Source organism: Chinchilla lanigera, unplaced genomic scaffold, assembly GCF_000276665.1.
Source record: "Chinchilla lanigera isolate Chin_1 unplaced genomic scaffold, ChiLan1.0 scaffold00018, whole genome shotgun sequence".
Lineage (NCBI taxonomy): Eukaryota > Metazoa > Chordata > Mammalia > Rodentia > Chinchillidae > Chinchilla > Chinchilla lanigera.
The window spans coordinates 4,538,514-4,561,447 of NW_004955419.1; the positions used below are offsets into that span (position 1 = coordinate 4,538,514).

Sequence of the window (22,934 nt, forward strand, 5' to 3'; positions counted from 1 at the left end):
ATGATTCACTGCTGCCTTCTTCAGGGTGGGACATGGGGGCCCCCGGGCCACTGTCGTGACTGAGTTTTCCCAGTCCTGCATGCTGAAAGCGATTTAAAGAACTCTTTAAATCACAGCTTCTCTGACTTTTCTTTCCCCAGGCAGTGATAAACTGTACCATCAGTGGCTCTCCACGGTCCGGGTAAGTGTGCCCTGTTCAGAGCCGCCTGGCCTCCTCCTTGGCTTCTTGGCTGCCTCTGCTCCCCAATCACTTACAAGGCTGCTGTGAGGCCTAGAGTTCTCCATTCTTTCAGCGGAAGCTGATTTTGTCTTCAAGACAGGCCGTTCTCCTGCCAGGCAGAGGCTAGAAGGATGGGATGGTCCAGCCTCTCTGGGTGTAGGGAGGAAAGGGAAGCAAGACAGGCATCTCCCTCTCCGGGAAGCCAGCCAAGGCTAGTGAACAGAATGCTGTCGCCCTAGAACATCTCTGGGAGTCTTCTTCCAGGGCCAGTGCCCTTGTCATCATCATGGGGAAAACAAAAGTGTGTCTGTCTTCCTGCTCTACAGTATGTTTCACAGCAAAGGCCCCTGGGAAGATGGAGAACACATCCCTGAGAGATTTTTTTTTATCTCACAGTTGGTGTAAACAATTTCTTGGGTTGGGAGCCAGTTGCTTAGGCCTCAAGAAACTCTGAAGAATTCAAATTCTTGCTTACCTTTCCATGAGCTTATAATTGAGCATGTGCTGGAGGCCTACTGTGTGCCGGGCAGTAGCTTGGTACTGGGGACACACAGGGAGCAGCACAAGCCCGGCCCTGGAGGAGCTCCCCATCTTGCTGGGGAGGCAGGCACGTAAACAGGCAACTCCAGCATAATGCGATAAGTGTTCTCTCCTGCTTCGGGGCCAAGAGCACTGCTGCCAAGGCAGGTCCCTTGGAAGTGGCTGCAGTTGGCCGAGAGTAAGCAATTCCTTGATGAAAGACTGCCTTTGTTCTTCTCCTATGGCCAAACACAGCACTTGGCAAATCAGAGACAAGCAATAAGGACTTGTTGATTGATTGATAAAGGGAGTTTCAATACTCCAAAGGACCATTTAACTAGGATACTGAGTAATTTTGGAAGGCATTATGGAATAAATGAGTGGGTGAAAATTTCCTATTGTCCTACAACAAAATGCTTTCTAGGTCAAATTGTAATGTTTTTAATTAAAGCTCAAAATTTCTAATGCAAAGAGTTACCAAAAACTGTGCAAAAAGTTAAAGCCAGTAATTGCATTGCTGTCTCTTATGCAGTTATATACCCACTGGTTCTAGTCTCTCTCCGCTCAAATCAGTTGGATTGACTTTCCAAACCACCCCAGATCTGATTATGTAAAGCATTTGATTAAAACCTTCCAGAGTGTAGCCCTATTACCTGGGCATGCTGGGCCTTTCCTGATCTGTCCCCAGCTGGCCTGCTAGCCTCACTTCCTGTCTTTCCCGTGATACACTGAGCACTGTATAGTAACCACTCAGTGCTTCCAGAATATACCATGGCTTTTCAGTTTCCATGCTTTTTTTATATGCTCTTTCCTGCCCCAAGGATATCATATCTTCCTGTCCCCCACATCTACTCCTACTCATCCTTCATGGATTAGGTCCAGTGTCACTCGCTGTGAGATCTTCCTTTGCCTTCTGTGTCTCCAAGATCCCTGAGCACAGCCACACCACCAACTCTGGCATTATTTACCCTGATGAGCCCTGCCCCAGGCCAGAAGTCTTCAGGGCAGTGATCAGGCCTCCCTTGGCTCCAGACCTCCGAGCCTAAAAACACGAGCCCTTACCACACACCCACAAGGATGAGACTGAGGAACAGGCTTGCAGACAGCTCTGGAAAGGTGGCCTTGGCTGTCTTCACTGCCTCTTTTGGGCAGAAAATCTTCCCTCTGCACCGTCTTCCCTGATTCCTGAAGAATGTGAGCAAGACATTGGTGTGGAGGATTTCTACTGCAGCTCTGGTTGACATTGACGGCCACTCATTTTTTCTTATTCTCAAGATTTAGATGTTAAAGAAGGTAGCCTGCCTGAGAGAGTTTTAAAAACAACACAGAAAACCCAGGTGAGAGAAGGAAGTTGCCCAGGTGAGAGAAGGAAGTTGCCCAGGTGAGGAAAGAAGTTGCCCAGGGTGAGGGCAGTGTGTTTCCAGATAGTCCTGGTCGATCAGGACCCCATTTTCTGCCCCAGCTCAGTGTCAGGTAGAGAGTCAGTGGTTATGAAACTCACCTGCACATTGTCCGTGGTAACTGGAAATTCTGGAAAGCTACCCGTGACTATGGGAAAACCCTTAACTCAGACAGCCTGGGACAGGGGACAGGTATTGTGCAGAGCATTGAACCTATAGTCTCCCCTCAGCTATTGTCACACTCCTCATCCCCAGCGTGCATATACTACACACACACACACACACACACACACACGCACGCACCCCTACCCCGAGCAGTTCTGCCACAATCCCAGCTATCACTGCCATGGCCCAGGAACCATCTGGGCCTGCTTCTGTGCTCACCCCCTAGACCCTTGAAATGTTGCCTGACTTGATGAAAGTGAAAAGGTCTTTGTTGATGTTGGCCTTCTCTATCTTCTGCCCCACAAGTGATTGACATTTTTTATTATAGAAAGGAAGCGGAGCAATTCTCAATACTGTAAAGACAAAAGCCAATCCAGCCATGAAGACTGTCTACAAGTTCGTAAGTACCAGCTTTGGTCTCAGGCTACACACAGATCGATTCCTCACCGCAACCAGCCACTTACATACACCTGATTCTCCATTGCATAGGTGACTCGAGGGCCACTGCCCTGTGTCCTCATGGTCTCAGTGTTTCAAGACTTACTTGGCCTTGATATTTTATGACCAGGTCAGTGACATTTTAAATTTAAGGTGTTGCCACTCACGGTCACTGCAGTAAAGACATGGGAGGCCACTGTTTTAGTGTTTGAAAGGTAGGCTGAGCGGCTAAACGCCAGGCTGTTCCATGCATTCTGGAGACCCAGAGGCATCGCCTGAACGTGTCCTGACAAGACTTTCCTGTGTGTCCCCATTCTGATGTTCAGGCAGCTCCTTTGCCGGCTACTGAAGAATGCTGTGGTGGGAATGCTCCCTAATTTGTGTCCCAAATTCTTCATCATCTCTCTCATTGCTGCCCAGTAGGAAATGCATTATTTGTGAGACTCATGCCCACAACAGAGTGAAAACAGGAGAACCCGCCAGTGCCTGGTGCTCCGTCTTTTACAAACCTCAAGTATTTTCTGTTTCTTGTGATTGCTCTTGCTTGCTAATTTGCCCCTGAGCCACTGAAGTGGGATGGTCTTGTTTTATATCATTTTTAATTGTGTTAATCCTCTCTGGGTTTAAACTGTAGTTCCTGAAACAGGGCAGGTGGACGCCAACAGAACAAACAGGTCTAAAATGACATCAAACAAAAGGCAGGGTGTCCACAAAATGAGATGTAGGAGATGGCATCAGAGAAATGTAGCAGTATGTCTGTTGGGGCTGTTCAGCCTGAGCAGAAACTGGTCCTGAGTCCCTGCCCTGGCGAAATGTAACGGATACCCTCAATCTCACAGCCGGGAAAGCTGCTGTTCTACTCTTACCGGTAGCTGTCGGCAGGCTGCTGAGATAAATAATTATAGAGAGCAGAGGAAGGGCTTGAGAAGGGGGGAAAAATCTGTGCCATCAAAATGCAGAAAATAAAATCTCGTCAGCCCCTTTAAGGGATTTTTTTTTAACCTTTTACCATTGTATTTGTTTTCATAGCCATTATGTTTTCGACTTGATGATCCCATTTTTCCTTCCTTTTTCTAGTAATCAGAGAAGGTGATTCACAACGGACTGAAATCAAGCACAGTCCCTGCTGGAAACAGAAAGGGAATCTTAACTTAAATTAATTTTTCATGCAGGCAAAAGATCATGCAAAAATGGGAATAAAAGAGGTGAAAAACCGCTTGAAGCAAAAGGTACTTGAAGTTCTTATTCAAAATGTATAAGCACCGTGTATGAAATGCGTGGCCACAAAAAAGTAGGATGTGATCAATAGAGGGCTGTTTGATACAGTGTTGTTAGCACACTTCAAAATGCATTACCAGCTGTCCGGGAGTTTTCACACTGTTATAAATATTCACAGACAAAAAACTGTCTTCAAATAACATTAAGATTCTGGCTTAAACCCACAAAGGCAAGCAAGTTCAGAGTCACCACTTTTGGTCTGTCTCCTCCCCACCCCACTAGGCCTGAGGTTTGAAGGCATTTGTAGAAGTTGGCATGCCCCCCGATCCTGGCACCACCCCTTCCTCCAGGCACCTTGTGCCCCAGTGCCGGGGGTAACCCACACCCTGGAGCTCCAGGGAAAGGACTGCCCTGGTTCCGCAGGCACGCGGCTCCCACACAGACTGCACAGCAGGTGGGCTGGAGGAGGGTGCTGCAGGCTCTCCCACCGTGCTGGATTAAACAGGAGGAGGCCAGCAGTTTATGTTTGAGCAATGCATCTTCTTAGACTATTGATAAAACCGTGTGAAGGCACACTGGCTGCTCCTGGCTGAGATTCCCCTAGTCTGAACCTCTGCGCTGTATTATTCCCATTTCATAAATTAAGAGACTATGTTTCAGAGGTAACGTAATTTGCCCAAGGCCACAGTGTATGAGCCAGGCAGAGGCAGGATTAGATTCCAGAGCCATGACTCCCATCATCTGGGTACTTCCCACTACAGTACTTCGTGTTGCCTTCCTAAACCGAGTGTTTTGTTTTCCAAAAAATACACGGTATCACTTACCTCATTATCCCAGCGCCCCCAAATGTACCATTCTAATCAGGGCCTTTGTCTATCTCGGCAGTTTTGTTTTTTTTGTTTTGTTTTGTTTTTAATTGAAAGCAGTTTCAATTCTATGAAGTCAGAAAGGACCTCTAATTAACTTGAAATGGTCGAAGGAATTGATTCCTTTCTTTTAATTGGAAAATGATTCGCTCTGACTAAGCATTTAAATTCTTAGTTCCAGCTGACAGTGAATTCTTAAATGCTGAGATCCACATCCTAAAATACAAACCCTGTAGTGTAACTCCAGATAACCCTTCACCGTAGTCTCCTGCACCCTGCGAGAGGCTGGCAGGTGGGACTCTACTTGGCTGTTATTCAGGTCACTAAATGTGTGTCTTATCTCCTATCCCGGCCACACAGAGCTGGCTTGGACTGCAGATACAAGCGTCAGGGAGGGGGCTTTCCCTCCTGTGTCTAGGCAGTAGGCTCTGGCTGGTTAGACTGTCACCTAAGGCAAGCAAAGACGGGTCCCCCTGAAGACAATGGACACATGTGCCCTCATGGGTCACATTTACTCTCTGCAGACCATGAAGCCTGGGATATCACGTCACCTTTGTACTCAGATGTGCAGGCATCTGGCCTTCAGAAAAGCCCCTTTCTGTGATAGGTGTCCCTTTCTGCAACAACTGTGGAGCCCAGCTTTTTAAACGCGTTCATTCAGAGGTTCATTTAAACAATCTAGATCGTGTTCCTTCCACGCCACCTCCCTTTCCGTTCCTTGACAGTACCTAAAGCCTATTTTTTCCCTCCCCTTCTCTTCCCCCTGCCAGTCTTTTCAAGAATAGCTTCAGGAGATAATGTTCTATAGAGAGTGTCAGTACATTTCAGGTGACACAAACGGTGAAGGCATTTTATAGAAATGTGGCTTGTCACCATTGGACTGTTGACAGATCTATTAGTGCACCCTTTTCAATTTTCACTTTTCCCCCCTTCGGTCTTACAGATTTCCACAGACTTGATATTTTGCAGTTGTTCTTAGAAGAGCTGTTTTGTAATTGAAACTCTAGCATTGTTCAGTACATGCAGGCCCCGGGTCTCCGGCGCTCTCCAGCTCCCTTTCTTGAACTAATTTAGGATTTGGCTTCGCCTGACCTCTCTCACTGCAGTGGAAAATATTTCCTTGGCTTTTTTCTTCCCCTTCCCGGTTGCCCCCTCCCCTTTACATGGAACCTCTCTATCTGGCTCCCGAGATGCATCGAACACAGACATCTCAAGTTTGGTTTTTGCTATGAAATTGAGGCAGTTCCCAACAAAGATCCAATTTTCAAATGTACTGGGTTGCCACCTGGCCTCCTCTAACTCTGCATAGCAATGGTGACCTCCCAGATATAATCAAGAACCCAATCTTGCCCTCTTTGCTCTTGCCTTGGGTTTGAATTGCAAATAGAAAATGTGGGGCCGACCTGTGGAGAGGTCATTGTGGTATGTGGCGGGTCCATCTCTAATATGAGTGAGCAGGGCCCCTTCTCTGTCCCTTGTTCATTTGTGCTGCAGATTTCAAAGCCTCTGAAAGAGGAGCTTTCAGGATATCTGTGTGACCATTGGCAAATAATTGTTCATAGATCCTATACTGTGGCTTTATTCCACACCTGCTCTGCTTCAGCTCAGCAACAAAAAAAGAAAGATGGAGGTATATTTCTCTGGGTAAATGGTGCGAGGTGGTCAAGTTCTGCTATCGGCTGGCCTCCTTTGAAGTCTGACTTGTTCAAAATTAGGAAGAAGAAGAAATGACAAGGATGCTATGCAGCCGTCACTTTCTAAGGGAGGCTGTGGTGCTTCACAGGAATGTTCCCTGACGGACCTGGGTTGCAGAAGAATGTTGACAAATTGCATTCCACTCCTGCTCCGTGCCAGGCTGGCATGAGGATGCCCTGCACCCACTTCCTTCTCACCTGCAGGAAACATTAAGATACTCATATAAGAACGTAATTTTGAGCCTCGTGAAGAACTCCTGAAATTTTTCTCTTTTTTCTTTAGTGCCAAAATGTTATAACTGAATGGGTTCATTTCAGAGCCCTTTGTAAAGCTTCTAAACCTTTGATCTTTAGAAGACAAATTGAGCTTGTTTAGAGCCTCTGTGATTGAAAGGGGCAAATTCACAGTTGGCTTGAGTTTCTGGCCAAACACTTCCAAGTGCAGTGAAGGGAGAGAGCAAGCACATGAGGTGAGGGAGAGCCAGGTAGACTCTTGTAGAACAGACATTTTCACACCTTCTCACACAGCTGTCAGCTCCCTGTCTGCAGGCACATTGAAATAAGCCGCTGCCTCAATCACAGAAATGCAACTTGGGCTCCTGGTTTAATATCAATATTCATATTTTAATCTGAATCTCAGAGTGGAGAAGGTAGTTCTCCCACCAGCAATCTAAATCAGAGACAGAGCGGCCTCTGCCTCACACCTGTGAGGACACGTGCATTTAGGCTTCTGAGGCAGATGAGCTGGGCTCCATGCTGGTTATGTAAGATGTTACTCTGTGGCCTTGGATGAGTTACTAGACTTCTCTGAACCTAGCCAGAGGAAATAGATTTTTACTGGATTAGAAGAGGTAATGTATATAAATAGCTCTTAGTAGCCACTCCATAAGTGAGAACTTCTCTCCATTTTCTTTTTCTTTTTTTTTTTTTTTTGATTCGGGCTCTCTATGCAGCCCAGGCTGGCCCTGAACTCTCGGCAACCTCCTGCCTCAACCTCCCAAGTGCTGGGATTACGGGCATGCACCACCGCATCCAGCTATCCATTTTCTTTTTGTTCGTTTGTTTGCTTGTGGGTTTTTTGGTACTAGGAATTGAACTCAGGACCTTGCACTTGCCAGGCAGGCACTTGTGCCACTGAGTTATATCCGTGACCCTGTCCGTTTTCTCATATCACACATTTGGAGCAGCTTGTCTGCCCATGCGCCCCCATGCACACATCCCCTGAGTAGTGGCTGGCATGGGGCCACCTCCCTTTAGGTTCCCCATGTGGCCACCAGAGGAATGTCTCTGGGACACAGGGCTGACCAAGCCACTGCTTTAGTTAAGACTTTCGCGACACTGCAAACCTTCCACCGCCTCACCCAGCAGGGAGGGTGCCCGTCATTGTGTACACAGGCCGTGCTGCTCCTCTTGACCAGGATGCCACCTCTCTCATCTCTGCCTTGGTGCCTCCAAGGCCACTCACAGCCCTCTTTGTCCTCCAGCACCTGAGACCCTGGCTTTCTCCCTCCCTGAGGGCTCACAGACTCTCCTGCCCAAGGACGCACTGCATGCTGTGCCCATCTTCTCCACAGGGAGGTGGAGGTTAGCTCAGTCAGGATTTGTGATTCCAGGAAATGCTCAGGGAAAGTGACAGGAATAGAATTATTGTCTGCCGCCTTTGCTCTCTATGGAGGGATGGGGTCTGGTAGAGCTCCAGCGTTCTGAGCCTCAGGGCTCCTGTGAAGAGATCTGCCACCCGCAGTGGCCTCTGATCCCGAGCTCTGTCTGGTGTCTTCCTTCCGTGTGACCCTCCAGGACAGAATATCCTTCCCATCAGCCTCCTGTTTTTGCTTTTTTAAAAATGACATTTAGAAGGTCAGTTTTCTCCTGTTTGCAAACAAAATACATGTTTATTGGGAAAAATTTCGACAAATCAGAGAAGCAAAAAGAAAATAGTCATGTTTTATAACCTTCATTCTCCCTTAGTATATCCTGAATATATCCCAGGCCACTAAACGGTTCTTCCACATGTCAGTATTTTAAATGACTACATAAAATTGTGTCTGCTGGGCATATATACATTATTTAATCCCGTTCTAGACACCTAAGTTCCAATTTTTTTTCTAGGCAAATATCTTCATAGGTAAAACTTTGCAACAATTCTTAGTTTTTCAGTAGGATAAATTTCCAGAACTAGAATCAGTGGGCCAAAGGGCATGTACATCTAGGTTTTTCACATAAATTACGTATTTATATTCCTACCAGCAAGATACAAGAACCTGCTGCCCAGGCCCTCCACTGACAGCTCAGTTAGTTCTAGGTGGTAATTTCTGCAGTTATGGGTATCCACAATTGCTATGTGCAGGATCTCTGCTAGCAGATACAGTAGGGGACATGGACTGTTCTGTTTCTTCCTTGACCTGGGCTCCTACTCTGCTCCCTGGGGCATCCTAGGAGGTAGCAATAGCCCTTCCCCAAGTGGGAAATAGAATAAAGAAGTGAAAACAGTGAGTGGAGTGGGCCGCATGACTTTATAAGGAATCTTGTGTGCCTCTAGATCTTCTTTTTTTTTTTCTTTTTTTTTTTTTTTTTTTTGGTACCGGTAATCAAACTCAGGACCTTACGCTTGCCAGGCAGGCGCTTGTGCCACTGAGCTATATCCCTGGCTTTAGATCTTCTAAATGAATCGCAACGTTGCTTTTTGACAGTGAGACACATGTGTACATTGGTTACATTTGCCTTCCAAATCATCAGTTCAATTTTACAAAGATTTGTTGGAGAGCATGTGCTCGATTCAAGAGAACCCAGACCCCAAAGGACTCACAGTCTACAGGGACACACAGATCACTAGCACAGGACAAACCAGTGGCTCACGGGTGTAGTGGGAGGGACTGCGGGAAAGGGGAGTGACTTCTGACTGCACTGAGCACCCCTCTGTCCAGGACACCTGCACTTGTGCTGTTTTTATGGGTGGAGGAATCAGTAGCTCTGGGTTCCTCCACATGGTAGCTTTGTGGTCTTGGGTGAGTTACCTTCTCCGAGCCCTATTTCCTCACCTGTAAAAGAGGGATAGTCCTGTTCACCTTGTGATCATTGTGGGAACGCAGTGTGAAAATGAAGGCTGAGGGTCTGGAAAAGTGCTCGCCAGGGAAAAGTACCTGCCCCTACACAGGGTAGCTGTCCTCTGTCCTTGGCACTGGGTAAGGATCTGACGTTCAGTTTGCACAGTACTGGGGCGTTTTTCAAAGCTTCCTCATGTCTTACCTCATTTAACTCATTCTCCCAGTAGCTTTGAAATTTTCCCAGCAGGTGATCATTTCCCATTGTAAAAATGAAGAGTTGCAGCGATTGTTTAAATTCAAAAGATCAGACAGCTAGTTAACGGTAAAAACAAAACTAGAAGACAACATTTTTTATTTATAAGCTTAAACTATGACACTTTCCCCAAAACTACCGCATGCATTTTCTTTTTTTAAAACAGCTATCATAGCTGGGTGTGGTGGCGCACACCTATAATCTCAGCTCTTGGGAGGCTGAGGCAGGAGGATCACTGTGAGTTTGAGGCCAGCCTGGGCCACATAGTGAGTTAAAGCCAGCCTGAACTGCACAGGGAGACCTTGCTTCAAAAAACAAAAATAAAATAAAATAAAATAAAATAAAATAGCTATCATAAGGCCAGAGCTGGTGGTGCATGCCTGTAATCCAAGCACTTGAGAGGCTGAGGCAGGAGGATCGTTGCAAGTTCGAGGCCAGCTTGGGCTACAATGTGAGTTCAAGGCCAGCCTGAACTTCCTAGTGAAATCCCAAACGCTTTTTGGTCTCAAGAAGACAAAGAAAGAGAAGGAGGGAGGAGGGAGGGAAGGAAGGAAGGAAGGAAGGAAGGAAGGAAGGAAGGAAGGAAGGAAGGAAGGAAGGAAAGAAGGAAGGAAGGAAGGAAGTTAGCTATCATATTACAGTTTTTCAACTTACATCTTCTTTTACCATATTACTTTGCAGCTCCATTTTCTCAGGCATGCATACGTACATGGAAGCACAATACAGCGGTATCTCCATTCACAAACTTGATTCTTTCCACAATTCTGGTCGCAGAATTCATTCCACCATTCTGGTTGCAAACAAACGTCAAGCATATGCTGGACCAGTCATGAATTTGTTACTGTGTGGCCTTTTCCGCCTCTTACATTTATAATCTCAGTCCCCCTCCCTGGATCCAAAATGTCTCCTTTGTCCTTTGTTGCTTTCTGGCCCAGAAGGAGGCCCCACCCGCTTTGTTCCACTTGACCTGAGCACCCTAGGACAGGCCCTTTCCAAATGGGGCATGTTTAGTTGGTGGTCAGCTTCCTCTTTCCTCATGGAGCCTTAGCCTGGCTGAGACTGCCAGTCCCTTGTGGGCCACTTCATCCAAGCCCTCCCTGTAAAGCCAAGAGATCATCAGGTCTCTATGTTCTTTACCAAGCAACAGAGGTACCTCGGGGCTGGCCTCCACAGGCAGCCAATTAGAAAACTAAGCCCAGAAGTAGGCAGCTGAATTTATGAGCTCAAGTAAATATATAGGGATTGGGAGTCATGTACAATTGCCATAGTTTCCTGAGTAGCTAATAATGTTCTACACGTGTACGTTGTATTACTTATCTCCTTTAATCATCGTAGCTACCACATCCCATTTTACAGATGAAGAAACAAGCTCAGAAATGTTATGTATGTTTCTTTCTTAATACATGATTATTAAATGACCAACCGCTTTCCCGCATGGCCTACCATTCAGATTGTTTAGCCAAGAAGTTAAGAGCCACCGATTATCAAAAGTCTCCAATGTGCAGAATTTAATGACTATTAAGGGACTGTGTTCTGTTGACCAAAGTGTATGTTTGTTTTTACAAAGAAAAGAGTTAGAAAATACCTTTACTATTTAATTCAGGCTGTGAGTTGTTTTTACTTGGTTAAAAAGAAAAGATTATTTAAATGTTATTTCTCTGTACTTTATTCTCTGCCTTACTGTGAAGATCTAAGCAACTTTCTTGACTTGACCTGAGTGAAATGTGCAATGCTTGTGCACACGTGGGCCATGTCTGTGTTCCACATGTCCCACGTGTGTTACGCCAGCGTTAGTCAGAGGACCTGTGACCTGCCTGTTGCACACTGCAGTTATTCTTTTTCTTAGACTTGGACTTCATTCATCAGAAGTACAAATGGAATATAAATTTCTAGATTTAAAAATATTTCTTTGGTTCCCTAACTGTCCCCTAAGCCAGGGGGTCCTCACTCAGAATTCAGACTCTTTATTCTCCTCTTGAAAGACTGAGAGGAGAGGTGGGGCGCAGGAGCACATCGCGTTCACAAAGAGTAACATCACCAGCAAACAAACTTCTGCACTCACAAATACTCAAAGCAATGCAAATTAAAACAACAATGAGGTCTGATTTTTTCACCTATTAAATTAGCAATACATTTTTAAAATGATAAGGCTAACAAGTACTGCGAAGCTGATAATGCATCAATTGTTGGTAGTTGGTGTAAATTGGAAAGCAATTTGGTAGAATGAATAAAAAGTCTTTCAAATGTTTATATTTTTTGGCCTAATAATTTCATTCCTAGAGATTCCCATAGAAAAAATACTTTAAAAAAGAAAGGGAAACTATAATATTTATCACTGATAGAAAGTTTTCTAAAAATTAGAAACAAATACCTAATAGCAGCAGAACAGCTTATTAAATGATTATGTATCTGCTGCATGAAATATTATGTATTCATTAAAATTATTGTAATGGCTATGTGGCACCATGGTGATGCTTATAATGTATTAGGGAAAATAGAATATAAAATTAAGAATGAGCTGTGATTGCAAGTAATTTTTAAATGTCTGCATGTAAATAAAGGGAATATGTAAAAATGAAAATAACTGTGTGAGATAGCAGGATAAAACATGATGTTTTTCACTATTGTGAATTATTATTTTCTTTATAATTTAATGTAGGTGGTTTTGGTCCCTCTAGTCCTTAAAAGTCAAAGGGCCAAATTAGCTTTCCATTTTCTCCATCTCTCCGAGAGGATAGGCTCAGAATCCCCCCAAGAGAGTTCCGTGTGGGGATCCTAGCTGTGGGGTGTGAGGAAGCACAGGGGTCAGGGCCGGACACCAACCCCAGACCCTATCCCTCCCTGCAGGACTTCGCAGAGAACGGCTGTGCCGCCACTGCAGAGGAGCCGCTGCCAAAGACTGCGCCATCACCCCTGGTGGAGGCCAAGGACCCCAAGCTCCGAGAGGATCGGAGACCAATCACAGTCCACTTTGGGCAGGTATATACCCTGGCCCTTTTATGGGTCTATTTCGGTTTTTGGTCTGAGGGTTTTATTTTGTTTGTAGCAGAAACTGTAGCACATGCCACAGACAGTTTCTCATTCCAGCTGTCCTTGGCAAAGCAGCTCTGCAGAGTTTTTCACTTGAGATGTTTATCTGGTACAAACAGGTTTGGAAGGTGAATATTCAAAAATCTGGGGCAGACAGCATGGCCTGGTCATCAGCTAGCTCTGCGATTGAATAAAGTCATTAAATGCAGCTGCCGCCTCCCCTACTCCCAAGCACTGTGTTTAAGGTGCCTGTTAGCTAAGCATCTCATTAGAACACTTTAGCATCCCAGGCCCTTCTTTGCACCTTCAAATAGAAGGCAACAAGCAAAGCCTTAAAAAAAAATCAATTAGGAGTTCTTTATTAATGTACTTCCTGAAAATCAATATTGGGAGTCATGCTTCTCAGAGTAAACATCCTTGCTACAATTCCAGAGATTAAATTCTTTACCCAACTATTTTCGATAATGTAAGCATTTGAAATTTTACCCCTCGCCCCGCTTAGTTTACACATTGTACTGTATATAGAAACTAAAATTTTGTATCCATTTCCTATACATAGTTATATTTTTGGTTGAAAAATATGTATCTTTCCCTACTTCTCTTGACTTGATTCCTTTGGTTAACAAAAGTCATATTTTTTTATGAGAAATGGCTCTGTTAGCAAGATATGGCCATAACTAGACTGCAGGTTATTTATTCTTAAATCACCTGATTCATTAGCCATTTATTAGCTGAGGCATGATTAAACTAGTCTTTATATGATTTTTTCCTTTCAGTATGATTGTTATTTTACCACATAAAGGACCTAGAATTGTACTTTGGAAACATTCATGGTTTTGACAGGTGTTTATCAAGTGCATAGGATGCACCAGACATGGAGCAATTCAGCAATGAAGGGAACTCATGAAATTATTGCTGTGATTATTACTGGAAGACATGAATTGGTTGAAACAGAGGAATCATTCTTCTCTCATCAGTCTTTTTAGATTATACATTCCTACCTCTTTTAACTTAGAGTGATTTACCCCCTTTTCTGCTTTTGTGCCTTAAACGGATGTTATAAAAATTGAAATGTCGTGAGTGCAAAAGAAGCAGCACGAATGGGGCAGTACTCATTCGGTTAATGATTATCCTCAAATCTGAGTGGTGTTGGCACCCCCAAAGAGCTGACTGCTCCCAACCAGGGCCCTGTTGGAGAATTCTGCACCCTGGTTTCCCGGCTGTGTTTGCTGAAAGCGCAGCCCCTGGTTGTCACCAGCATGGCATTCCACAGCCAGCTTCTTGCTTTCCTTTGTCCTCATTCCTGCACACACACTAACCTGCCATGAAAGGAGCCCCTTGCTGGAGTTTGGAGCCCATTACAGAGAAAGAGGGGGCGGGGGAGAGGGATTTCATGGTGTTAAACATTCCATTTTTGAAACACAAAAAAAGGAGGCCCTATTTGAAATGGAGAAAGACCTTCTTTCCATTTCAGCAAGAAGGAGAGACGCTTTAATGTCATTCCTAGCTAAATGCAGAATAAGAGTATGTGCGTGCACACGGGTGGGGGATAAACAATTAAAAAAGCCACCCCAAACTCTGTTGAAATAAGAGCTGTCTGTGCCTTCACAGGTCTGCAAACTGGAGAGGATGAAAGTGGCTTTTTTTCCCCGTTTGTCACTTCCCTCACGTGGCTGCCAGCATTATGCAAGTGTACAGGAAGGCAGGATTTTTTTTTAATGCATGCATGTGGATTAAGGTCAAGCCCCTAGTATCAGCCATGCAGCGGGCTCTCCCTTCCAGCTGCAGCCACAGAGCCTACCCACAGCCACGAGATGCCTTAATTGAGACGTGCTGTCAAAGTGACAAACACATTTGCATACAGTCTACACTCTATTTATTTTCTCTGGAAAGGTCTACAGTCTGCTGTTGGTTGAACACTCTTAATCAGTTTGCTGTAAGTGAACTGCCAGCTAGCTCACTTGTCCCGGCCCCTTCTTCATTAGGTGACAGATTAGCTACTGGGGGATGGGCCAGGAAACCACAGACCCCTTTCTTTTAACTCTTTCCAGCTTTGCCTGGTGGTTGGCTATCCTTCAGTGCTTCCCTAGAGCCTGGTTTGATGGTCCATTGGCCACAGCGTGGAGAGCTACTACTACTGGCAGGGGAGAGTTTCAGGGCCTCTGGTGCTCTTCCTAAAGGACAGGCCTTTGAGTTCCAATTCAAACATTTTTGCCACACTCTCCTGCCATCTGTACAGTTTTCATTACTTGATGTTTGTGTTTAAACAGACTCAAACCTGATACCCGTACTAACTTTAGCTTCATCTTAGGTGATTGGTATATCGTAAGTTTAACGTACTAGTCCACTTTTTCCTAAACATAAGAAAATGTTTTGCTTATCCATAGATAAGTGAAACCACTCATGTAGCCCCAGTGTTATACATTCTCTTTTTAGAAAAAAAAAAAAAATGGATTCCATAATATTGTTCCTTATCTCAGCCATAGTCTGAAAGGAAGGGATCATTAGCCCCATTTTGTGGAGATGGAGCTCAGAGACCTGAAAGGAACTGCCCAAGACTGTGTCACCAGCACGGGAAGCAGAGACTGTATGACTCGAGCCCACACCAGCTCCTCTACCAAGAGGTTCTTCAGCCGTTCAGTATGTCTGTTGAAGCTGATGTGTCCCAGCAAAATAATTCCCCTAGCAGATCCTGCACACTAACCTCAGAAAAGGCCTTGCCCTGGGTTTGCATTTCTGTGGGTTTCATTAAGAAAACCCCACTATTGAGGTGGTTGCATTAATCTCTCTACCTTACAAAGATGGTGCCCACGCAGCTAGCCAGGGCAGCTCCACGGTGACATCCCACTGAGTGACAGGGAGGGGGATTGTGGCAGAGTGGCCCATGTCAGGAGAGAAGGCACTCTCTTGTCCTCTGCCTCAGGGCCTCAGCGGAGTTTCTTCTTTGAGGCTGAGACCACCCTTCCATTCAGTTATGCATCTGTTCATCCACACACCATGTGTATGAAACGTAAGTCTTCAGTCTCTAGCCTGGTAAGGTGTAATGGTGGAGGCAGACCAGTTCATCAATAGTCCCAGCCCAGAACAGGAAGAGAGAGGTGAGCCCAGTGCACTCTGAGGGCCCGAAAGACTACATAGTCTCAAGTTGGACCTTATATGAAAAATAAAATATTTTGTCAACAAGCTGAATGCACTGGCAGGTCATTTGTTTGCTAAAGCAGATGTAAGTTACACCATTCAGAGCTTGTGATGAGCAAAATAAGTGGATTCATAGTTGGCCTCTGCATCTTTATCATTTGTGGCTTCTTTGAAGAGTTCAAAAGTGTCAGATAGCTTGAGAATGCCTAGTTCTACTTTGGAAAATGTTTAAAGAGGATTTAAGTAATTATTTTCCCCCTTCTCATGTTTAGAATCAATTGAGAAATAAGGTCCAAGAGACAGTCAAATGAGATTAAAATGCCAGCTTTTTAAATTAAGACTAAAAGGAGAATACTGCTTTAGACCTGAGGCCAGATGGTTGCTAAAACATTGCCTCAGCATGTAAAAGACCGAGTTACTTCATACCGGAATAAGTGGACTGTGACAGGGCAGCCTGCAGGCCCCCAGTGAAGAGGGACTGTAGGCGTAGTGGGGCGCTGGCAGGGTGGAGGAGCTTGCTAAGTTCCTTCCCAGACCCCAGGAAGGGCCCACCTACCCGCAGGGAAGGGATGAGAAGACAGGCAGAAACCTCCTAAAGGTTCTCCCTGCTTTTCTCTCCTGGCAGCGGGGATGGCTGCAGTTGGGATCAGGAAGCAGTGTCCTCCCATCAGGGCCTGGAAACTCCCCCAGCCAAGACATCTTGCCTTGAGCCCCCCTCTTGAGAAGAGTCGGCAGAGGTAGCAGCTCCATAGAAACTGCCCTGCATTTAATCGGCTGGCCAAGCCACTAAGTACTTTTTCATCTGTGCTTGTTGCGTTGGTCTTAACCGTGAGGTAAGGAAGAGGAAAGCCTCATAGCCCTTGTGCAAATGAGGAAACCACTCAGTTCGGACAGGGTTTTCTGGTAGGAATAACGCATTCCTGCTCCAAAGCCAACGCAGCCCTCTGCTTCTCTTGACCATGTGCCGCTCTCCCTCCTGTTGAGGGAACTGGGCTGGCTCTGGAGTCTAGCGACGTGGGTGTGGCCTGCTCAGGCTGTTGGCCAGAGCCAGGCTAACTTTCTCAGAGCCCTGCATTGATAGGAAAGCCCACTGCCTGAAAATGCACAGTGAACCCCTTTCGGGGCCCCTTGTTCGTGTTTCCCCCAACTGATTGATCTGAAAACAGAATAATTACCTGCTTTCCTATCTGTCAGACTCTAAAAAGTACGTATCGGCGGGTGCCTCTGTTCTTCTCTCACTTGATCAAAGACCTATGACATTGTTTAATGTAGAGTTTAAAAAGCTGGTTAAACCAGAGTCCTAGTTGAGCACCATTGTGGCTTCCAGAGAACTGGGCAGAGAGTTTCAGACACCACCCTAGGACCAGCTCTTAGAACACACTGCTGCTTGTCTGGAGGGTTCTTGCCTTTCAGGCATGAGCTGATCACTTGTACCCATCACATGCTGGGCAGAAGGCACTTAGCCAGCAAATGGCTTCTCTGCACCCTTGGCTCTGAATGCCCTGATAAACTCCTTCTGCTCCATTGAGGTTGAAAGTGATACTCCTTTCAGTTCAGCCATTGCTCCCAAACGTCTCTGGCAGTTGTCTGTGTTTTCCAGACACCTCAAACAGTGGCCTCCAGGGAGAACACACACACTCCCTCTCCTGTGCTTCCTCCATCCAAGTGGTGCCGCTGTCCATCCAGAACCTGGCTCCGCGCCACCTCAGGGCCTCTCCCTACTCCTCCCAATGCTGCTAAGTCCCTTCTCCCTCGATTCTGCTTCAGCCGTGGTGCCAGGTGTGTGATCACTCAACTGGACTATGCCACAGCCCGCTAAGCTGCAGCCCTGCTGCAGTCCCCACATGGCCTTGAGGGGCCACATGAAGTATACACAGGAACTGTGTCACCCCTCTCTTGGCCTCCCCTAAAAATTCCATCTTCTGCGTGGGCATGGCTCATGAGTACCTTCACCGCCTTGCCCGTCTAGTCTCACAGCAGATCCCTTTTATAAATCCTCCCAGGGGAAGAGTTGCTTGTGCTTGTATTTGTGCTCCCCCGATCTTCGCACATGCCACGCTGCCCACACAGCCTGTGATCGTCTCCTTGATGCCTGCCTCTTCCAGGAAAACCAGAGTCTCTCAGAATCTGTCTTCTGTAGGGCCTGCCACAGAGCTGGCCGGCTGTAAACAGCCCAGGGTCTTGTAATTGCTGTGGATATTTAAATTGGGTCTTAACTGACTGATTATTGTTTAAGCACTCACTGTGTGTCCAGCAAGTTATTTGGTTTCATTTCGGTTGCTGTGCTTATAATTTTGTTCATTTGAACAGGAAAAATGAATATTCAGTTAGTGGTCAAAAACTGTTTCCAAAATCACTTTCCATTTAAGGATTAGTTTCCTAGTAGAAACAGCTTTGGGTTATAGGAGCTTGAATCCTGTCTTACTTTATTTGGTCTATTTTTGTGAGATCCTAAGGGAGGGAGAAGAATAAGGCAGAGGACTAGGATTCCCTCCCCTCCACCATGAGGGCTAGCATACCTGTGCAGGGGAGGACGAAGAGACGAGTCAGGCAGAACTGAAGCCCCCCATCCCTTGAATCATGTGGAATAAAGCAGCTGTGTAAATCAGACATGAAGATTCATCTGTAAAAGAGACTAATGATACAAACCAAGTACAAAATGTGAATATAACTTGGATTATATGGGATTTCTTTTTTTTTTTTTTAACTTTAACGATACTCTTCTTGAGAAAGTTGGAAAATTTGAAGGTGGACTGGGATGGTAGATGACATTGTTCATATCATGGTTTTTGCATGTATTCCTTATCTTATTCCTAGGAGATACGTGCTGAAGTATTTAACAGTGAAATATAATGATGCCAAAAACTTACTTTCAAATGGTGTGACCAAAAATTATATACCCAGACACTCACATAGACAGGGGGGGAAAAAAACAAATACAGACACCCTTCTTCCCCTAAATTTAACTGCTGATAGGCAAATGCAGAACAATTGCTAGAGACAGTGAAGTAGCATGGATAAAGCACAGATTGATTGATTCATTGATTCATTGATTGATTTAGAGACAGAGTCTCACTATGTAGTTGAGGCTGGCATTGAACTCCCAGTGTAACCCATGCTGGCCTTGAACTCATGGAAATCCTCCTGCCTCAGGCTTCCAAGGGCTAGAATTACTGGCATGCACCCCCCCACATTCAGCAAACACAGATTTTAGAATTAGGCAGGTCTGGGCTCAAATTTCATTTGTCACTAACTACCTGGTGACTTTCAAAAAGTTCCTTTACTTCTGTGAAACTCAGTTTGCTTACCTTTAGACAGGAGTGACAATACCCATGTCACAGGTTGCTGTCAGGACTAAATGAGATACGGCCTATAAATAACTTGTGAACATTATGCAGGCTGGCATGTAAGCCCAAGGTAAATAGTAGTCTTTTTCCCCAGTGGACAGGAATAAAGCTGGTTGTCAGACCCCTCAAGCCCTATCCTCCCAAGGCATGGCCGTCCTCTTGGATCTCAGAACATATTCACCCTTGGGCTGCCGTCCTGCCTGTACAGGCTTGGAACTGACCTGTGTCTCTACAGATCTTAATAGGAAATCAAAGTCTAGCCCAAAAGAGGCCAAGTATCCTTATGTAGAAGAAGAGGTACTGGTGGTGTGGCCAGGAGCTGGTGCTAGAGATAGCAGTTGATGCTGCGCAAGTCTGACTTGGACTCGAGGGGGTGGGGTGGATGGCAGTTTGGGACACCAGCCTCAGGTGTGAACAAGCTGGTGAGTGTTGAGGTCTACAGTCTAAATATTTTCTTGGTCGGACTCCTCCGCCATGTTCTCAGAGCCCTGAGACCAAGCTCTATGTAAGCTGCTCCTGCCAGCCCTACTGTTTCTTATTTTTTTGGTTTTTTTTTTCTCGGTGCCGGGAACCGAACTCACAACCTTGCACTTGCCAGGCAAGCGCTTTGCCGCTGAGCTAAATCCCCAGCCCCAAGCCCTACTGTTTCTGAATCACATTTCCCTCTTCCCACTGCCCCTTCTTCTGCTCTTTTCAACCAGTCTTTGTGTCTCGGTCAACAGTAGCCAGCTAGGCCTGTCTTCGTGTGTGCACTCGACTTTCCACAGCCCGGGTCAGCCCAGCGACAGCTGTCTGATGAAAGCTGCATAAGACTGAGGTTTGCTCTTCTAGGCGGACACATTTAATTTCAGGAGGGGGAGTTTTCCAATCAAAAAGAGAAATGAGATTCTGGAAATTCATAAGGACCCAGCTGGAAATTCAGGAGATTTCTGACAAAGCAGTCAGTGCTGCCTTCCTAAGGAGTGTCCCTCTCACTGCTAGGAACTGGCGAGGACAGAAAGCTTGGCAGTGCCAGGAGAGCTCCCAAAGGGCTGAGAAATAGCAGCAACCAATGAAAATCCAGCTTCAAAATAGCTTGCTTTGTAAGCTATACCGTACCCACTAGGCACAGTGAAGGTCAGCTGCAGAAAGGCTGGGGCCACGGTCAGTCTCCTCCCTAGACCCACTGTCCTTCTGGATCTGAGCACATGAGCGTCAGTCTTGGCCCCTCCTGTGTGCTAGCAATCCAATGGTCTGAGAGTGTCTGAGGCGGAGTCAAGTTGCTCACGCCCTGCCAGGCACTGCACTGACACCCGGAGAAACAGGTCATCATCTCACTTGAGGTGCCACCACCACCAGCCATTCAACAGGCTGGCCCATGTGATCTGCTCAGCTACCCTGTGAAGGTCTTGGGTTTTATCCCTTTGCACAAGAGAAAACAAGTACAGAGAGGGTGGGGACTTCCCTGGGATGTGGAGCTCAGAAGCAGTAGTGACGTTCAGGTGACTCTAGTGATTGAGTCCTTCTGGCTCTACTGAGGACATCAGTTTCCTCTGGGCCCGTAGCAGCCTGGCAGATGGCCTAGGGTCCCAGGAGGCTGGGCTACAAGAAAGGCGTGGCTCCTGATTTCCTTCTAGACCTCATGCCCTCCTTAATGTTGTGGGGCCTTGGTTGGAGCGAAAACGAGTAAAGCTAGTACCTGCACCTGGTGGAGACTCTACCAAACCCACCATCTGGCACATGGGTTTGCTGGCTGCTTTCCTGGTTGTGTGTAAAGGAGCAGAATATGGTATGAAACTAGGCTTGTGTAGAGTTAGTATTGGCAGTGTCAGGTGACAGTTCAGCAAAACCAGAACAGGGCCTGTCCTAGGAATCTACATCAGTTCAGATACTTGGGATTGCAAGAGGTGTAAAACCCACAAGAGACATTGTTATCACACACTGGCTTCCAGTGTAGTATGATCCAGCAATCAAACTGTGCCAATCAGGCTCATTGTTTCTGCTGTATTTGTTGGCTGGTATCACTCTATGGAAGCCTCCCCTTCTGAGTTGAGTTGAGTGCAGCGGCTGTAAGCCACACCCTTCCAGGTGTAAGACCAGCAGGAGTCACCTTAAGGTACCTGCTACATAGGCATGGGCTTTTCTTACTAAACTGGTCACGGTGGCCAAAGGCTGTCTGTGTGCTATGGACAAAAGTGCATCTGAAGCACATACCTAACAGACAAGTGTAATTCTTGGAGAAGAAATCAGGCAGCTGTTATCATAAGAGAGAAAATAAATCGCTGCACTGAGGCAAAACAGGAAACATTGTCTGAGCCTCTTGTCCTCTTGCCTGATGGCAGGGAAAGATCAATACCTCAAGCTGTGGGATCTTCAGATCAAGAGTATGCAGGGCTGAGTCCAGGTCAGATGTCAGCTGGGGCACCAGATAGGGATGGGACAGAAGAGAAACAGCAAGTCAGTGCACAGGAGACCAGGGAGGTAAGAGCCAGGTGTCCCGGGTTGAAGGGATGGAGGCAGCTGTCCACAGCTCTCTGTGACGGCTTCTTGGAGAGCAGCAGGGTCAGCTGCAGTCCAGGGGCCAGTGGTGGAGAGGTGGTGAAACCAAGAATCTAGGTCATTTGTGCATCTGGTAATCACTGATGGCTCCTCTGAGCCGCCTCTGTGAAAACAGGGATGACAGTAACCCCAGTCCCTGACTGCTGGGAGCCCAAAGTTTGATAGCTGGTGGTTCACCTTAATCCATCTGGTTGTTCTGAAAAGCCTTGTCATCAGGCTGTGGGGCATCCCCAAGTGCCACGTTTGCCCTTTCCATTTGTCGTCAACTCCAACCAGTTTGGTCCTCAGGGCCATTTCCCTTCCAGCATCCTGAGAAGTGCCTGTCACCTCCTCACTGGGGACTTGCTGGACAGCACAGCAACATCAGCACAAGGAACGATCACACCCTTACTCTTTGTCTGCTTCAAGGGCTAGGCAGAGTGCTTATTTCCCTATAGGGGGTGGGAGCCACTTCATCAGGCTTTGTCCCAGGTACATGGGGAAGATTCCAAACCCAGGGGGCTAACTTTGGCAGCTCTTCTGGATTGTTCTAGGATGGGATGGCAGATGACTTCCTGCTAAGTCCCAGATTTCCCTGTCCCTGGACCAGACAGTCACCACTAGCTTTTTGTAGCTGATCACAATGAAGAATTCTTACCTTTAAATTACTCCTTTCAGGCATGGTGGTGCACACCTGTAATCCTAGCACTCAGGAGGCTGAGGCGGGAGGATCACTGCTAGTTTGAGACCAGCCTGGACTGCATAGTGAGTTCAAGGCCAGCCTGAACTGCATAGCAAGACCCGGTCCAGAAAAAAAGTAAATTATTCCTCTCCCCAAAGTGAGTTCTCCAGAAACGTCTAACCAAAATACATGAAGAGGAATGGACATTGCACTGGCTGGCCACAGCATGGCTGATGGAAATAGAGTCCAGCCACAGAAGGAGGCCTGAGCTGGGCTTTGTACCCAGAGCTATGTTTTGTCCTCCCTCCCTTAGCTAGCGCTCTTCTCAGGCTCCGGCCTGCCTCTGCCTGCACTCCACAGGAGCCGTGGGGTCGAGGCGTGCTTTCCCGTGGTTTCTAGCACC

At 46.4% G+C, this 22,934-nt stretch overlaps 1 protein-coding gene across 2 annotated transcripts in view; it reads left to right on the forward strand.

The window, feature by feature from the left end:
* Dennd1a (DENN/MADD domain containing 1A) overlaps positions 1-22,934 on the forward strand; it is a 484,908-nt gene that overhangs the window by 418,419 nt on the left and 43,555 nt on the right. For both annotated transcript variants that reach the window (XM_013513192.1, XM_005382503.2), the window contains 4 exons: positions 141-181; positions 2,633-2,704; positions 3,915-3,971; positions 12,665-12,796. In XM_013513192.1, coding sequence (XP_013368646.1) covers positions 141-181; positions 2,633-2,704; positions 3,915-3,971; positions 12,665-12,796 — 302 coding nt within the window. The remainder of the gene's footprint in view (positions 1-140; positions 182-2,632; positions 2,705-3,914; positions 3,972-12,664; positions 12,797-22,934) is intronic.